Here is a 15,215-nt window from a genome sequence, read left to right as displayed (position 1 = left end):
CTGTAGATGGGAGGAGGGTGGGTGGTGGGTGTAGTTAGGTATGGGTGGTGTCTGGGCGGTTATTGTATATCCATCTATCTAGGCCATCTATCTATCTGGTAATTTATAGCAAGTCAGAGAAACTGGCGTGCGTGGGCGACTCAGAAATTAACGTTAGCAACTCAGAAATTAACGTTAGCAACTCAGAAATTAACGTTAGCAACTCAGAGAACGCCGACTAAGTAACTCAGAGTACCTACCTAGCTAACATAGCTAGGTCGAATATACCGGACGAACCAGCAAGTCCAAGCCGGGAATAGCTTGTGCAACCCTAACCCTCGTGTTCTTTTACCCCTTTTTGTTCACCTCAGAGCACTCTTAGCCCGCCCTTTGTGCCTGAGCATGATCACATAGTCGATAGACCGATACTAATGGCCATATTTGATGAATCAAAATCTCCCCTGTGACCAGGCCATGGGCCGGTGATAAACCAAGACCACATTGCTGAATCGGAATCGGGAAAAGCTCCCACGTTCACTCTTAGCACGGTGCCTATTCTGTATCACATGCGAGTATGGAGCAGTACTGTCTTGCAATATGACATCGTTGCCTCGTAAAGTTCATTGGGAATAACCATTGATTTAATTACAACGTGGCATGCTCCCCTGGGTATCTATCATCCATCCTCCCCTGCCAAGACGTTCTCCATGCGCACTGCTTAGTTGGAGATCTTGGAGCTGACCTTCTTGCTATTATCACCATTCTTGTCAGCCATCTTTTCTCAAGCACACTAGCGCCGTAGGGACCAAAACTTACCCAGTAGCCTTCTCAAACAAACCACGCGCACCGTCGGTGATCTTCTCGGCCGTGTTGGCGTTGACGTTGTGTCCGGACTTCTTGGCGACCGCGTCAAAGACCTTGTCGCCATAGTCCTTGTGCTCGCCCGCGTTGGCGCCCGCGTTGGCGCCCGCGCCGGCACCGGGGTTGGCAGCGCCGCCGGTGGCACCGCCAGTGAGGTTGCTGAGGTGGTTCATGATGGTGGATGTGTGGTGGTTTTTGTGGGTTTATGTGTAAGGTGTTGAGTGTTCAAGGTGAGTCTGGCTGGATGTGGAATGGGGAGATGAAGGCAGCTGAAGAGACTCATTTAAATATACCTTTTAGCAGCAGTGGAGTTGGTTGTTGAACCCCCTTGACCCCTCTCCATCGTCACTACGTCATCGATCGATCGATCTGTGGCTTGGTTCGATCGCCAAGACCCTGCCCAACCCTGCTTGGCTGCAACCTGCAGGGACCATCCACCAACGTCATTCCTCTCTTTCTCTCTCTCCCAAGAAGAACAGTAAGAAGCTAGAGGCATGAACCAAGTACGCTCGGGAAACAGCCGGCAGACAATTTAATGCACTGCGAGATGGTCTGGTCTGACGTTTAGCATGAAAATGGCAATGAGCACAAGTAAACGTACTAGTACTTCGTACTTTGGGGAAAGTAGCAGACCGTCAATGAGTTTTGTACTACTCCCTCCTCAACACCGGAAGCCCGCCGTGTTCCGATCTGTCAGCCCACGGCGGGTCTACACTAGCTGACCAGCTGCAGGTGCATTGAAAATCACCTGGATGCCCATCGGAATGAGCGCCGACGACTCGAGATTGGCTATACGGACGATTGGCCAAGGTCAGGTCAGCATGGCTGAGAGATTCATCCCGAAAGAAATGCCCCACTCGGGCGAGGGAACATCGGAACTTCGAGAGCTGAGGGACCACTCAGCTGAGGGGCAGCATCACGCAAGCCACGCACCCACGGCACCAATTGAGTAATGGCAAAGTGCATCGTTGCAACCTTTGCGCGCCGCAGCTATGGACTATGAACACTACGTAGAGACACAGATTTGCATCCGCAGCAGCTCATTCAGCCGACCCACCCACAGTTCTGGAGGATAATTTTAGAGCCCATGGGCCATGGCTCGCCTGGGGCGAGAGGATATCTGCCTAGTTAGACGACATTTGGACCCGACCGTCCACCGCTTTTGTTTTCTTTCTCCGTCACATAGCATGGAGTTCCTCTTGTGACGCCCTCGCACCCTGTCGAACGAGATGGTTCAACAATTTTGAAGCTGCGGGCGGACCGCGATTTTACTACCGATTTTACTACGGCGTGCCTCTGTCGATGGTCGATGGCCGATGGCCGATAACCGATAGTCGATACTCAAATCTCAAATTCCTGCGCTCCGCTAACCTAAACTACCTTGCAGTGTGCCCAGACGTCACAAATGGCCCGAAAATCGAGTTCAAGTAGCAAGTTCAGCTGTAACAGTTCACCTTATCTGCCTCCAATGTCTTTACACGTGCCTCAAGGACGGCGACGCCGACAATCCGTTAAACATGAACGCAGCGGCCATTTACACGCCCTACTTCAACATCACCGACACGCCGTTCTCCGTCTCCACGACCCGTAAGTTGGCCTCCTTGACAGGCGTCGCGTCGTCCGCCTCATCCTCAACTATGTCTCTCCCCGCCACACCGTGTTTAACACCCACTTCAATAGCCACTTCAACCCCTCCCAACCCCAGCCAGGTCTACTACCACCATTATCCCTACGGTATGGATGTACATGGCTGCCACCCAGTCGAGATGGATACACACTAGAGATTCGCTGAGATGCCTGCTCTTTGAGCTAAGGATGGTCCGCCCGCGGGGCTACGCAGCTACTATTGACCCGGGAGTCTGTCTGTACCCGTTGTATGTATACACATATAACATGTTTCACTCGATAATCTTCAGTAAACGGCAGAAAATAACTAGATACGTGGCATCGACCTCGGCGTTAGCTGGCTGGCGACGTTTTTTAAATGTTTACATCGGAGAACAAGTCCCAGCGTGGATAGTTACCCCAAACCCCCACCGCCATTATCGGGGAGATTTCTTCATCACCGCTGACGGGCTGGAACATTGTCTAAAGGGTTGCTCTGTTCCCTCGGAGAGTGGCACCTAGAGATGTTACACTAGGTAGTTGGTTCGAAACCCCCCTCTGTCGAACCTTGAGGCTAGTCTTTTTCTCTAGCGTCTACTACACCGCCAGTGACATATCGCAGAGCCATCACAGGAGAGATAGAAAACGATAGTGTGAGCCGGAAAGCAAGCTAATGCTCCATCTCGGCATCCACATATCTCAACCAGCCCACTGCTCTTGTCTGGAACGGGTCAGTAACCTTCTATCTATCAGTTAGACAGCCGATTTCACCAGGCGACACCAAAACGATGTTGGGTCTCCAGCTTAAACGCGGGAACATCGCGACTCTACATCTCTCTGCGATCATGGCCCAGTACCTTGAAAATTTATTAACCCACCGGTTTCTAAGATTTATTCGTGCTTCATTGCTATCTCAAGGTACAACCGATTTACCATTGTCTTCTCTGTTTTCTTTTTCCTTTTCTGTTGGTCCCTCTTCTGTTGTTGTCATCTGCTTTTCTTGAATTTTTTTCTGTTTCCCTTCCCAGCCTCTTCCCCTACTTCTTCAAAAAGTCCATCTCAAGACCCCAAGGCCCCGACTTTTTCGATTCAAAAGTAGGTCTCGGTCTACAGAAGCTACAGGGCATGTAGCACTTTAGATGGCCCAGGCACCCGCCCCACGGAATACTATGTACGTATCCTAGAACTAATCTTCTGTCAGATTTCCCGCGTTCAACGGCTCAAATACGAGCCCGTCAACCTAATTTGGCCTGAAATGTCTCGCCAGAGACAACCCTTATCTTCCCGTTGGTCGATATCAGCCCCCCCCCACCTATTATCCAGCCCACCACCTCGCATCCCACCCCATTCCGTCCTGCCCAGACACAATCTCGGCGTCTTGGGCACGGCACTCACGCAATAACTAACGTTAAGGGGGAAGAATGTCTTAGGAGGGCTTGGACTCGGTGTGTCCGCCCGCGTGTGCCCGCATGTGAGTGCCATGTGGCCATGTGGGCATGGTACGAATTCGGAATACTAGTGCAGAGAAACGCCTTGAAGACAAAAGGGGAAACGGGAAACGGCGGAAGGGAAGGGAAGGGAGGCCAAGAAAGGCGATTGTTTGGAGTATTATTAGTACCCGCAGTCAGAGACAATGAGAACAGCGAACAGTCTATGGAATATGGTAGGCTCGTTCGGGAGAAGACGAACACTCAGGCCAGCCAAGCAGGCCAAGAACCTGGAGAAGTCCGAGAGAGAGACAAACAGAGTGAAGACGAAGGCAGTGAATGGCTTGGAAGGCTTGGAAGCTTGGCCGGCGAGAACAACGGCTCATTCTCCCTCTCCCTCTGATTTGCCAAGCGAAGACCGAGAACCAGCCTGAGAAACCGCCCAGAATCACGAAGACCTCGCCCAGAATGAGGCCAAGAAGCCAAGGACCGCCAAGGGCCTTGACGCCAAGGGACCTCGGAGACAGACGACTAATGCCAAGAAAGGGGCCCGGGAGGGAAGAAAAGCCAAGGGCCTGCCAAGGGCATGCCAAGGAGCCTCCGGGCCAAGAAGGGCCAAGAAGGGCCAAGAGGGGGTGGGGGTGCGACGGTGCCAAGGAGGACGAGAAGCATTTTGATGGATGGGGAAGTTGGGGAAGTGTGAGGTTGACGAATAACTTATCATTTACGTGTGGTGTACTCTGTACTATGAGAGTCGCTTGGGGAGAACTTGGCTAACTGTGTAAAGCGAAAGAAACGGAGGGTTTCTCCGAGAGGTTTAAAAGGTGCGGCGGGACTGTAGTAAAATGCTATTTTGGGGGTTGTAAAAAACACTTCAGTTGTTTTCGTTTTGTTGGCGTTTCAACTTAACCTACGTGTATTTCAAATTCGCAAGTGACACTGTCGAGTTCCCGCATCAGATAATGCCCCCAGAGATATTCACATGTTCAGCTGCTTGGCAGGATGCGGACGTGGTGACAAGGATCGAGAGAGACAATCTGATAATCATGAGGGGTTGGTGGGGGTTTTCGGGATTTCTCCGGGAGAAGAAGAAACGCGGGCACCAAACATGTCATGCGGAGCGCAGAGCCGAAGGCTGGCAATTCATAGAGGTCTGCTTGTTGACAGCCGCTGACCGATCGATCTGACAGCTCCGTTCACTGATGACAGCTGTGGCGAGCCATGAATCGAGACGACCAGCTGGCACCGGGCCGGAGGAAGCTGGTGATCAGATTGATTATTGATGTGCTCAGGCAAAACAATGATGAGATGACGACTTTTGTTTGTCCAACATCCCTTCCCCATCCCACGTGTAGTTTGCGTGTGTTTTGCCCAGACCTGACTCGCGGCGCGCCGAGAAGACAAAAAAAGGCCGCCGAGTTCCGCAAGGCGAAGCAGCCGCACCAAACGAGGCACCTGGGACGTTGGCGCAACCGGTTGGAGTGGGCATTTTCGCGGAGAGAGAGACAGAAGAGTTTCTTGGCTTCCTTGGCTTCCAAGCGAGAAAGGGGGCTGTGCGAGACCCAGACCGATGGGATTTGCTGGATTTGGCTGAAGCGGCGGGCGGGAGTCGGGGAAGACGGGGTTGCCAAGCGCTTGGCGCGCGGAGGATGATCTCTTGGCCTCATCGGCAAAGCTTGGCATGGAGTGGGCGCGGCATCAGGAGCCTCACAAGCCTTCGTCAAAGAGGGGATTATCTGGGATGTCGCGATCGGGCAGGAGATGCCGGAGATGAGTGATGCTGTGAGTGGACAGGTTTACCCTACGAAGAGAAGTGCCTTATCAGAACGGCCAAAGAACCCGAGATCTGCTGTTTGTAGTGCTTTTTCTCTGGAGGGGATATCCGGCACAACGGGAAACGAGTCAACGGGTGCCGGCGCGACCCGTTTCTCGAAAAGGAAACAGCCGTGCGAACCGGCCTGCAAAACCCCATATGCACGAGAAACAACGCGCCTGCCAAAATACACAACACGGAAATGACACAATTGACAAATGACATAAATGAGCCGGACGCTCAGGAACTTCCAGGAAGGAGGCACCAGGAGAATGAAGGCACATGAGGGGCCTGGGCATTTCTGGGCAAAGCGTGTGACCAGGAAGCAAGGGTAATGGGGGGGCAATGAGCGCTGCCAAGACCTCACCTGCAAATACCAAGCCTTGGCTGTTACTTGGCGGTCCTTGGCATGGCTTGGCAGTGGAAGTCGTGCTGTTAGTGCAGTCCTGAATTGGGGGCAGCGTTTGGGTGGCGATCTGGGCGGGCGACAGCAGTTTTTGGTGTGGCACGGGTTGGGCTTTCTGTGCGACTCGCCTATCAGCAGGTACCCTAAGCGGCCCGAGGAGGCCAGGTGCAGCCAATGAGATTTGTCTTGGCAAGAGAGGCCCAGACCGCCAAGGCTTTGCCAAGAGGACTGCCAATGTTACTGCCATGAGAGAGAAGGCGTAATAAAGACAGAACGACCCGCTGTTCTGCTCAAGTCGACTGATGATCGATTTTTCCTCTTGCATCTCGAAAAAACAGACGAAAAGACGCCTATTTTGTCGCAAGTTTTGTTGTTCTCGCTGAATAGTTGCGACGAAGGTTGTTTTGTCGCACTTCTCTTCGTTCTTGATATCTTGGCAACGCTCGTTGTCTCTTTTTTTGCCCAGTGCTGCAACTGGCAGGGCGTGTTTCTTGGCCTTGGCACTCCTGCTGCAAGCAGTCATTCAACTCTGGGCGTTCTTGGTAAAAAGTGGGACCACCTCAGAAGATTTCTTTGTGGCCTCGGAACGGAAAAACACGGTCGAATCCCGAGGCTCCACCGAGCCCTGCCCCACCTTCCCGGATTTTCTTCGGCCGAACCCACAAATTTCTGGTGCACGCACCAGTTTTCCATTTAACCCCACCACCTCAATCCCAAACCCGAGGTTTACCCGATCCCACAAACTCCGAGCTTTCACCGAGGCTTACCCGACCGCACAACATAACAAGCACAATCAAACAACGCACGAGCCATGTCTGGTCTCGCGCCCTCGACGCAGACGCCTGCACCGGACGGTGCTGGTGCAGCTCCGGCTGTGTCCACTGCCGCGTCGGCTGCCGGCACTGCGGCCGCCTCGGGCCCTTCGGACCCCGTTTCGACTGACAACACTCCGGCCCCGTCTACCGGCGCCACGGCTAGTTCGGCTTCTAGCGCCGGCCAGGACGATAACTTGGTCTGCCACTGGGGCACTTGCAAGGACCATTTTGGTTCAGCTGAGGCACTCTACGTAAGTTGATTCCGTTTGATTGAAATCGCGACATCTGGAGTCGGACGCATCCGAAACTTGAAAAACCGATCGCGATGTTTGCAATCTTGCGACTCTCGCGACCGGTCGTGTCGGACACATTTTAAACCCCGAAAAGAAATCGGGTTGAAAATTGAATTCAAACACGTTTGGGTCGCGTCGGATCTCGTTCGATTCGAATATCGCTTCAAACATTAATAGACATGCTAACCCAAAATAGGAGCACATATGCGAGAAACATGTCGGCCGTAAGAGCACCAACAATCTGAACCTGACCTGCCAGTGGAACCAGTGCCGCACTACGACGGTCAAGCGCGACCACATTACATCGCATATCCGGGTCCATGTGCCCCTCAAGCCTCACAAGTGCGATTTCTGCGGCAAATCGTTCAAGCGTCCTCAGGATCTCAAGAAGCATGTCAAGACCCATGCCGATGACTCGGTGCTCGTCGGTGGCCGTTCCCAGCAGGACCAGTCCGGCGGCATGCACCCCGGCTACCGTGCTCCCCAGGCGGGCAAACGTAAGTTCCAAATCTCTCTCTCGTCTCGTAAAAGTATTCGTAACGGACGTATGTTTTTGAGCCCTTGCTGACCGAGTTTTTAGCTCCGGCTCCTTTCTACGACCATAACGGACACATGCGCGGCGGCAACTCGGGCGGCCACTTCGGCCACAACGGCCAGCCTGCCTACTACGGCCACCAGCAGCAGGGCCCTCCCCCCCAGGCGTACCATGCCCCCATGTACTACTCTCAGGCCATGGGCGGCTCCCGTGCGGACTACATTGGCCACCAGGCTGCCGGCTTCGGCGATGCCTCGCGCAAGCGTGAGGCCGACACCTTGAACGACTTCTTTGGCAGCGTTAAGCGCGCCCAGATTGACCCGCGTTCGTATGCTCAGATCGGCCGCTCGCTCATGCCGATCCACCAGTCGCTCCCCATGCATGCCGGCGGCGGTCTGGCTGCCGAGTACATGCCGCAGGCCCCGCACACGCTGGGCGCCCCCGGCGGTGCTTCTTCCCATGGCCCCGGCCCTCTGACACAGCACTACTACTTGCCGCCGATGCCCAACGTGCGCACCAAGGAAGACTTGCAGCAGCTTGACCACATGCTGGAGCAGATGCAGGCCACCATCTACGACAACTCGGGATCCCCGCAGCACGCCCACTACTCACAGGTCGATATGCGCCACCACTCGCCCGGCTATGTCACACGCCCGGCCGCTCCTGACCCGTATGGTGTCTCCGCTGCCCAAGTCATGTCGCCCATCAGCGCGTCATCCAACACGCCCGCGGTCACCCCGCCGTCTAGCAACCTGTCGTACACTTCGGGCCACTCGCCGACCGCCTCCTCCGCGGGTCTGTCTCCGTCTTCCCGCCACAGCTCCGCTTCGGTCTCGTACCCGAGCCTGCCAAGTCGCCCCAACCTGCCGTACCCGTCGGCCGCCGGCCTCGGCTCCACGTTCGCCCATAACGAGCGCCGTCTGTCGGGCGGCATGCTCCAGAGCGCGAGCGGCAGCGGCGGCAGCCACCTGCGTCGCGACGGTTCGCGCACTCCTACTCTCCGCTCGCCCACCAGCAGCGCTCATCCCACCGCAACCGGCCCTAGTGCCGCTGCCGAGTCAGGCGGCGCCGTCAGCTCCCCCTCCGAAGAGTCCTCCGAGGCCGGAGAGTCGGAAAGCTACGACGACTGGGTCCATAACATGCGCACGGTCGAATTCCTGCGCAACTACCTGCGCCACCGCCTCGACCACCGCGAGTACGAGGAGTCTAGTTCTGTGGCTGGCGGTTCTGGCGGTCGCACGCCGTCTGCGTCGTCGTCGTCGTCGGACGACGAGGGCCGCATCGACCCGATGCTGTCTAGCGCCGGGGCTGGGGCCACTAGCAGCAGCAACGGCAGCGGGAGCAACGGTAGCGGCTCTCGCGTCAGCTATCCGTCGTTGCCGCTGCCTCCGACGCAGTAAATTTTGGAGGCAGTAAAACTGCGACAGTTCCGCGTTGCCTTTCTTCTTAGGTCGTTCTGGTCTCACCCTTTCAACTCTAGCAAATACAAAGAGTTTCACAAATCTTTCCGCTGCTCTTGTGCTCGCTTGTCCGTGATCGCTCTCTCTGTGACTCCGTGAATGCCTGCTTGTTTGCGCCGTCTGTCCATCTATACTAGATGGTGATTTGCACAGCCTCGTCGCTGCCGCCCTTTTTTGTGTGGGGGACCGCGCCGCGGCGGCTTGATAGCCCGCTGCCCCGGCCTAATTTTTGGGTGAGTACCCGTTGCATCAGCCTGAATTCCCGTCGCCTCGGCCTGAAACCCCGCTGCCGCGGGCTGCTTTTTCGGAGCGTGCCCCGTGGCTTCCCGGGAATCCCCCGTGGCCTGCTTCTTGCGCGCCACCACCTACCTACCTACCTTGGAGGTCGAACCTCACAGGTGGGACGGGAGTATCGCCAGCTCCAAACCACCCGACGCACAGCTTCGCATCGCAGGACCGGCCTCGGGCCTCCTCACACCGGGCCGTCACCATGGCCGCCACGCGGATGGAAGCCCGACGTAGGTATGTTTACCCTCTCTCAACCATTCCCGCCATCGGTGAAGAGGGTCGCTTACTGATTGAGTCCCGTGGTCGCTTCCGGTCGAATGCCCCGTGGCTGGGGCCGGTTTTTGGTGCGGCCCTGTGGCCTCGGGGAGGGTTAGGTGAATCCCCCCATGGCCGGGGCTTGTTTTCGGGGGATGTCCCGCCGCTGCTGTGTAGTTTTGAATGAATTACCAGTAGCCTTCGGGGGGGGTTCGGTGAAGCCCCGTGGCCCCGGGGAGGTTTGGGTAAATCCCCATGGCCTCGGGCTAGTTTCTGTAGGGGGTTTTGGTTAACTCGCTGTGTCGCCTTTAATCCTGGGCGGCTTAGAGTTACTCGGTGTGGTGTTTATTTCTGACTTGTTGGGTTTACCTCTGGAATTCCTGTGTCGCTGTCGGGTACGCCGATTTTTGATTCGCTCCTTTGGCCCTGTGCCCTAGCTACCCTATCTAATGCGATATATTTGGCTTTCTAGACATCTACGTATCAACTCGTTGGAGTTTGTCTGGCACGGCTACCTTCATGTTCATTAAGGACTTGAGTCTGAGTCGCCATGCCCTTCAGCATGCGATAACGGGGCCCATCTGTATGCCCTTTATATTTGCAGCAAAGGTCGCCTCAATTTACCCCAGCAATCATCTCCCCTTCCATCTCCTCTCCCAGCCTCTGAACGTACTGTTCTGCTTCCGGGCCTGTGAGCTCCTCCTCCATGCCATCAAAGACGCCAATCTTTCCAACCACGCCGTAGATCCTAGATGCTGTTCCCTCAAGAACCTCAGCAATTGAGTAGCGCAGTGGATTGCCCCTCTTTTCAAGCCCCTGTTCTGCTTCCTGAAACTTCTGTCGGTACAGTAATCTCGCTCCAACCTGCCGGGGCATATTGCGATGGGCCGTGTGTCCGGGATCGTAGAGAATCTCTGCCGTTTCTCTGTCGGAGGAGATCAACGGGATTGGCATGGGACAGTGATTCACTTCCCAAGGCGCCGATTGCGCAAGTTCCCAGTCAATCACGGCGACGAAATTGAAATCGTCGTCGATGAGAATGTTCTGCATGCCCATGTCCATGTGATTGGAGTGAAACGGTCCTTGATTCAGATCGCCCTTGAAAATCTCCGTGTCGCGCACGATATTTCGAAAGATGAGAGGTCCAAGAGTAGCAAACTGGTTATTCTCCATGCCAGAACGCTTCTTTTCGAGTGCCTGGGCGACAAGACCTTTTGACACGGCAACGAAGTAGTCCCATCCGGAATGGAATGGGCCAGCGGCTGGAAGACTGTCAATCCAAGATGTAGCGATTGCGCCAATGATAGGACCAGTATCTGTGGAATATTGTGAGATTGAGCCAATCTGTGGAAAGGTAAAAGTGGCAAGCTCTGCCTGAAATGACGTCCATTGCGCAAAAATGTGCTCTTGGGTCGACACCTCCAAAGAGTTAGAACTATGTCTATAAGGTGAAAGAGGGTGAAAACTTACAGGAAGATTATAAATACTATGGTCGACGTCTTGGAGAGAATTACCATAGAATCCTTCGATGAGCATGTACGCGGCGCCTGCGTTGATAGCCCTCACAGATCCTGGCGCTTCGTATGCGTAGAGTGTAGGCAATGGGACGGTCCTGGAATTCGCTCGCAAGAACTTCATTGCCGCAACTTCGCATTGGATCAAGTACTCCTCGTCCGCGTCCGTGGCGTTACTCTCGGGATGTTTCGGCAGCCGAACTCGCGCGACAAGGAAGCGGTCGTCGTCTGGTGCGACAAGCTCGAAACAGCACCAGTACTGGCCTGCGGAGAAGGGTTCGCTCATGGACGCAGGTGAGCCGAGCACGACCGAGGCATGCTCCGTCAGCGCCGTCTTGTTGGATGGACGCCATGAATCCCTCCAGGCGCTACCTCATTCCGCCGTAGTCCCAATCGTCAAATGGTGCCCAGCGTTCGCTAGGCCGCATTTTCTTAGGCGCTGCCACGTCGCCGGACATGTTACTACTCAATCGTATAACTGTTCCAGTGCCCGGGGGGTAGTGTGAAGGTTGATGAGTCGGAGCAGAACAGGAGAAGAGGAGGATGGTGGGCGAGAGGGCGATTATATAAATCCGGGTGGCTTACGTTACATGGGCTCTGCCTTTCTTGTTGGGTTTTACGTTGGTTGGCTGTTACTTTCCCTTTGCTTGACGATTTCCTGTGTCGTGATGCTTCACGTACCGTGCTCATACCGTGTCTTGACTTTTGTCCCCACTGCTGTCTTCAACGTCCTTCACCGTTCTACATTATTGTATCACTCAGCAGCATCTTTCACCACTCTGCGTTGTCTCAAGCTACGTTATCTTTGTCCCACTGTTCCCCTTTCCTTCGATCACCCCCCCGTTCTTCTCCCTATTTCTCCCTCAACAATGTTACCCAAGCCTCTACATCTTGCTTACACTGTGTCTCACTCGCCTCTGTATCTCAGTCACAACCTGCCTCATTATCACCTGTCTTCCACTCAAATCACAAAGTAAAACATACACACACGCTAATCAATTATCATAACCATCATCATAACTCTATGACCACTACTTCCATAACCCTCACAACCCCCTCACAACGCCCTCCAAATAGCCCCCGCTCTAGAAACACCCACTTCCACGCCGCCTTCTCTCCCCAGGCCGTTTACCCCCTCCCGCTGATCAACCCCCCGCCGATTCATCCCCCTAACCCACGCCATCTCATCCGCCCTCGCCTCCTCCTCCACCGTCTCCATCAGCGCCAGCTCATCCAACATACCATGCACCAGTGCCCGACAACCAGCTAGGATACGTCGGAGGCTTGAGCCCCCGTCTTCTCCCTCTCCTTCTCTGTCTCCTTTTTGGGTTTCCTCCCCGTCTGCATTTCCGCCGTGTTCTCCTGCCGCCGGGTGTTGCTGTGGTGGCTGGGGAGTAACCTCAGGTACATCCCCCAGCTCACGCAACTGCCGACGCCACTCATTCAGCCGCCGGACCAGCGCGGCGTGTTCCTCGCGCCAGGCGGGAGAGAGCGGGGGGAGGAAGATGTCGGTATTAGTATCCAGCTTGGCGTTGGGGTTGGTATCGTCCTCATCACCGCCATCATCATCATCATCAAGCACCCTCCTCCCACGCACCGCCCTCTCCACCCCCCCAACCCAAGCCTCAAATCCCCTCTCCACCCTCTCATACCTGCCCCCTCCTCCCCCTCCTCTTCCGGTCTCATCCCCCCCATCATCACATCCTCCACCCCCAACAACAGCCCACAACCCCGACACAATCCCATCCAGCACAGCGACCTTCTCCTCTAGCCCATTCCCACCACTCATCCCAGTCCCAACTCCAAAATGACTCCAAGCAAGCAAATCCCCCACCACCCTCGCGCCCTCCACCTCCCCGCGTAACACCCTCACCCCGTCCTCGCGCACTTTGAGCGCCTCAAACCGGTCGTGCAGTACCTCCCGCGCACTGCCCATCCACTCGGCTCGTACGGAGGGTGCGTCACGGTGCAGGAGGTGCAGGGCTAGGAGCTCGGCTTGGAGGCGGGTTGTTTCGGGGGGGTTGTTGTTGTTCGCCGTCACATTTGAGGTTGAGGCGGCAGGGTTAGGGTTGGTGGTGCGTTTTGTCGGAGACACGGGGAAGGTCGCAGTCGTGGGCATGGCTGTGGGGGTGGGGGTAGATGTACCAGCCGCTCTGGGCCTCGCGGATGCCGACGGGCGTCGGGTGAGGCCTGGCCCGGTGCCTGGGAGTGAGGACAGAGACAGCGGTCGGCGCGATGCAGTGGCGGAAGTCGGTGATGGCGGGACGGCAGAGGTAGACCCGGACCCGGACCCGGACCCGGCCCCTACAGGCGCGCGGCGCGTGACACTCGTCAGTGGTGGCCGGGCGCGGTCACTCCTGGATACCGTAGTAGTCGTGGTCGTAGTAGATGAACTCGCAGTCGAAGCCTGTGACGGGGGACGCAGCATAGTCGGGCCCGAGAGGCTGCTGCTACCGTTAATCACAGACGACTTGGACCGGAGATGTCGAGGCCCAGCCGGACCACCTGACCCGCCAGCACCAGCACCAGCACCAGCACCAGCACCATTACCCGCGGCTGCCGCTTTCGCCTGCCCAGCAAGTGACATAGTGGACGACATCCGCCGCGCAACAGCCGCTGACACACCCGGCGTTGACGGCCGGCCGGAAAGAGACGCCAGTCGCGCCGAGGCGGTGCGCGCGTGTCCGGGGGCGGGTACACCATCCTTCGTCTCACGCGCTGCTGTTAGACCAGCTCCGAGACTGGGTCGTGATGTTGAAGTGGACGTCGACGTCGACGTAGAAGTAGGAGTAACCCGTCGTTCATCCCGCCCAGCCACACCCCCTCCATAAACCCCCGACACCGGTCGCGCACTCCTCGCCGCCGTGGCCCCAGCCCCAGCCGTAGCAGCAGCCGAACTCGCGCTCCTCCCCAGCCGTGTAGGCGCCCTACTACCCGTATCTGTCCCATTCCCAACCGCCGTACCTGAGCCAGCCACCTTCATCGACGACTGCCTCATCAAACCCGTTCCCGGCCCTGGCGTCCCTGTCCTCGTCAGCCCTGGTGTCCCCGTCCTCGTCGGCCCCAGAGCCGGTGTTCCTGTGCGTGGCGGCCCAGGCGTCCCAGTCCTGGTTAACCCAGCCCCAGTCCCAGCCCCAGCCTGACTCTTAACAGGCAACAAGCCCCGGCGGCTCGGCGACACATTATTATTGCGCAGGGCGGTCGAGGAGGGTTTGCGCAGGGAGCGGGCGCGCGCGAGGGCGGGGTCGGGGGCGGTGGATGCGATGGGCATTTCTTTTCGGTGGTTCTCTCCTGGTGGTGATGGGATGGGTTGTCGAGGTGTGATGGTGTGTGTTTTGGTTTGTCGGTGTGGTGTGGTATCGGTGTTATGGTCCGTCGCACGGATAAGATAACGTCAACGTCCCGTCGAGCGCAAGGAATGCAGCAGCTGTCTTTTCAGATGCGGACGTGTGATCCGTTATGGCGTGATGCAACCTGGTTATATTATTTCGCCGTTGACCCAGCAATCCAAGAGCGAGCGATATGGAGCAGTCGAGAAAGAGAAAAGTGCAAGAACCCGCCCCAACAAATCCCACGAAAGAGTACGAAAGTATGTCGGTCAAGTTGCCCGCTCGTTGTTTTGCAGAACTGCGAATCGAATTGAACAACCCGCAGCGCAACGCAGCAGCGACTGACACGCGAACACGCTAAAACGGGCCTGGACGTGTGCTGCAGTGTGCATCCAAAAGGGCGATCGATGTCCCCACCGCCTTGCAGCAGGCCCTGACAGGCCCTCGTCCCGTCTGTTCTTTCCCCTGGAGCGATGCGCCATTTGGCTTAGGTCAGCTGGCGGTGGGCCGCCAAACCGTCCGAGACTCCACAGCGAGCCGTTGTTAGGGAAAGACGGGTGTGTATCACCCGGGATCTTAAACGTTAATGCCATGCATCGGGTTTCAAGGAAGATCAGGTTGAACTTGAGGAAGTT

The 15,215-nt window shown here is 56.2% G+C and overlaps 4 protein-coding genes across 4 annotated transcripts; 1 reads left to right on the top strand and 3 right to left on the bottom strand.

Annotated features, from left to right (window-relative positions):
- Nucleotides 1–697: 697 nt before the first annotated feature.
- C8A04DRAFT_25175 (uncharacterized protein) lies at nt 698–1,013 on the bottom strand (the record flags this gene model as incomplete). Its single annotated transcript, XM_062779462.1, has 2 exons — nt 698–728; nt 796–1,013. The coding sequence occupies 2 exons, from the start codon at nt 1,011–1,013 to the stop codon at nt 698–700; spliced, it is 249 nt and encodes an 82-aa protein (XP_062640351.1).
- A 5,889-nt stretch (nt 1,014–6,902) lies between these two features.
- On the top strand, nt 6,903–9,134 carry C8A04DRAFT_9358 (uncharacterized protein; the record flags this gene model as incomplete). Its single annotated transcript, XM_062785454.1, has 4 exons — nt 6,903–7,157; nt 7,396–7,649; nt 7,687–7,729; nt 7,773–9,134. The coding sequence occupies 4 exons, from the start codon at nt 6,903–6,905 to the stop codon at nt 9,132–9,134; spliced, it is 1,914 nt and encodes a 637-aa protein (XP_062640350.1).
- A 1,218-nt stretch (nt 9,135–10,352) lies between these two features.
- On the bottom strand, nt 10,353–11,709 carry C8A04DRAFT_34528 (uncharacterized protein; the record flags this gene model as incomplete). Its single annotated transcript, XM_062782856.1, has 3 exons — nt 10,353–11,156; nt 11,208–11,532; nt 11,624–11,709. The coding sequence occupies 3 exons, from the start codon at nt 11,707–11,709 to the stop codon at nt 10,353–10,355; spliced, it is 1,215 nt and encodes a 404-aa protein (XP_062640349.1).
- A 599-nt stretch (nt 11,710–12,308) lies between these two features.
- On the bottom strand, nt 12,309–14,522 carry C8A04DRAFT_25171 (uncharacterized protein; the record flags this gene model as incomplete). The annotated part of the gene is made up of 1 exon (XM_062779461.1): nt 12,309–14,522. The coding sequence occupies one exon, from the start codon at nt 14,520–14,522 to the stop codon at nt 12,309–12,311; it is 2,214 nt and encodes a 737-aa protein (XP_062640348.1).
- Nucleotides 14,523–15,215: the final 693 nt, after the last annotated feature.

Source organism: Dichotomopilus funicola (genome assembly GCF_033296635.1).
Source record: "Dichotomopilus funicola strain CBS 141.50 unplaced genomic scaffold C8A04scaffold_5, whole genome shotgun sequence".
NCBI classification, from domain to species: Eukaryota; Fungi; Ascomycota; class Sordariomycetes; order Sordariales; family Chaetomiaceae; genus Dichotomopilus; species Dichotomopilus funicola.
Note: the sequence above shows the minus strand (reverse complement) of the source record. Positions and strands in the feature narration are given on the sequence as shown.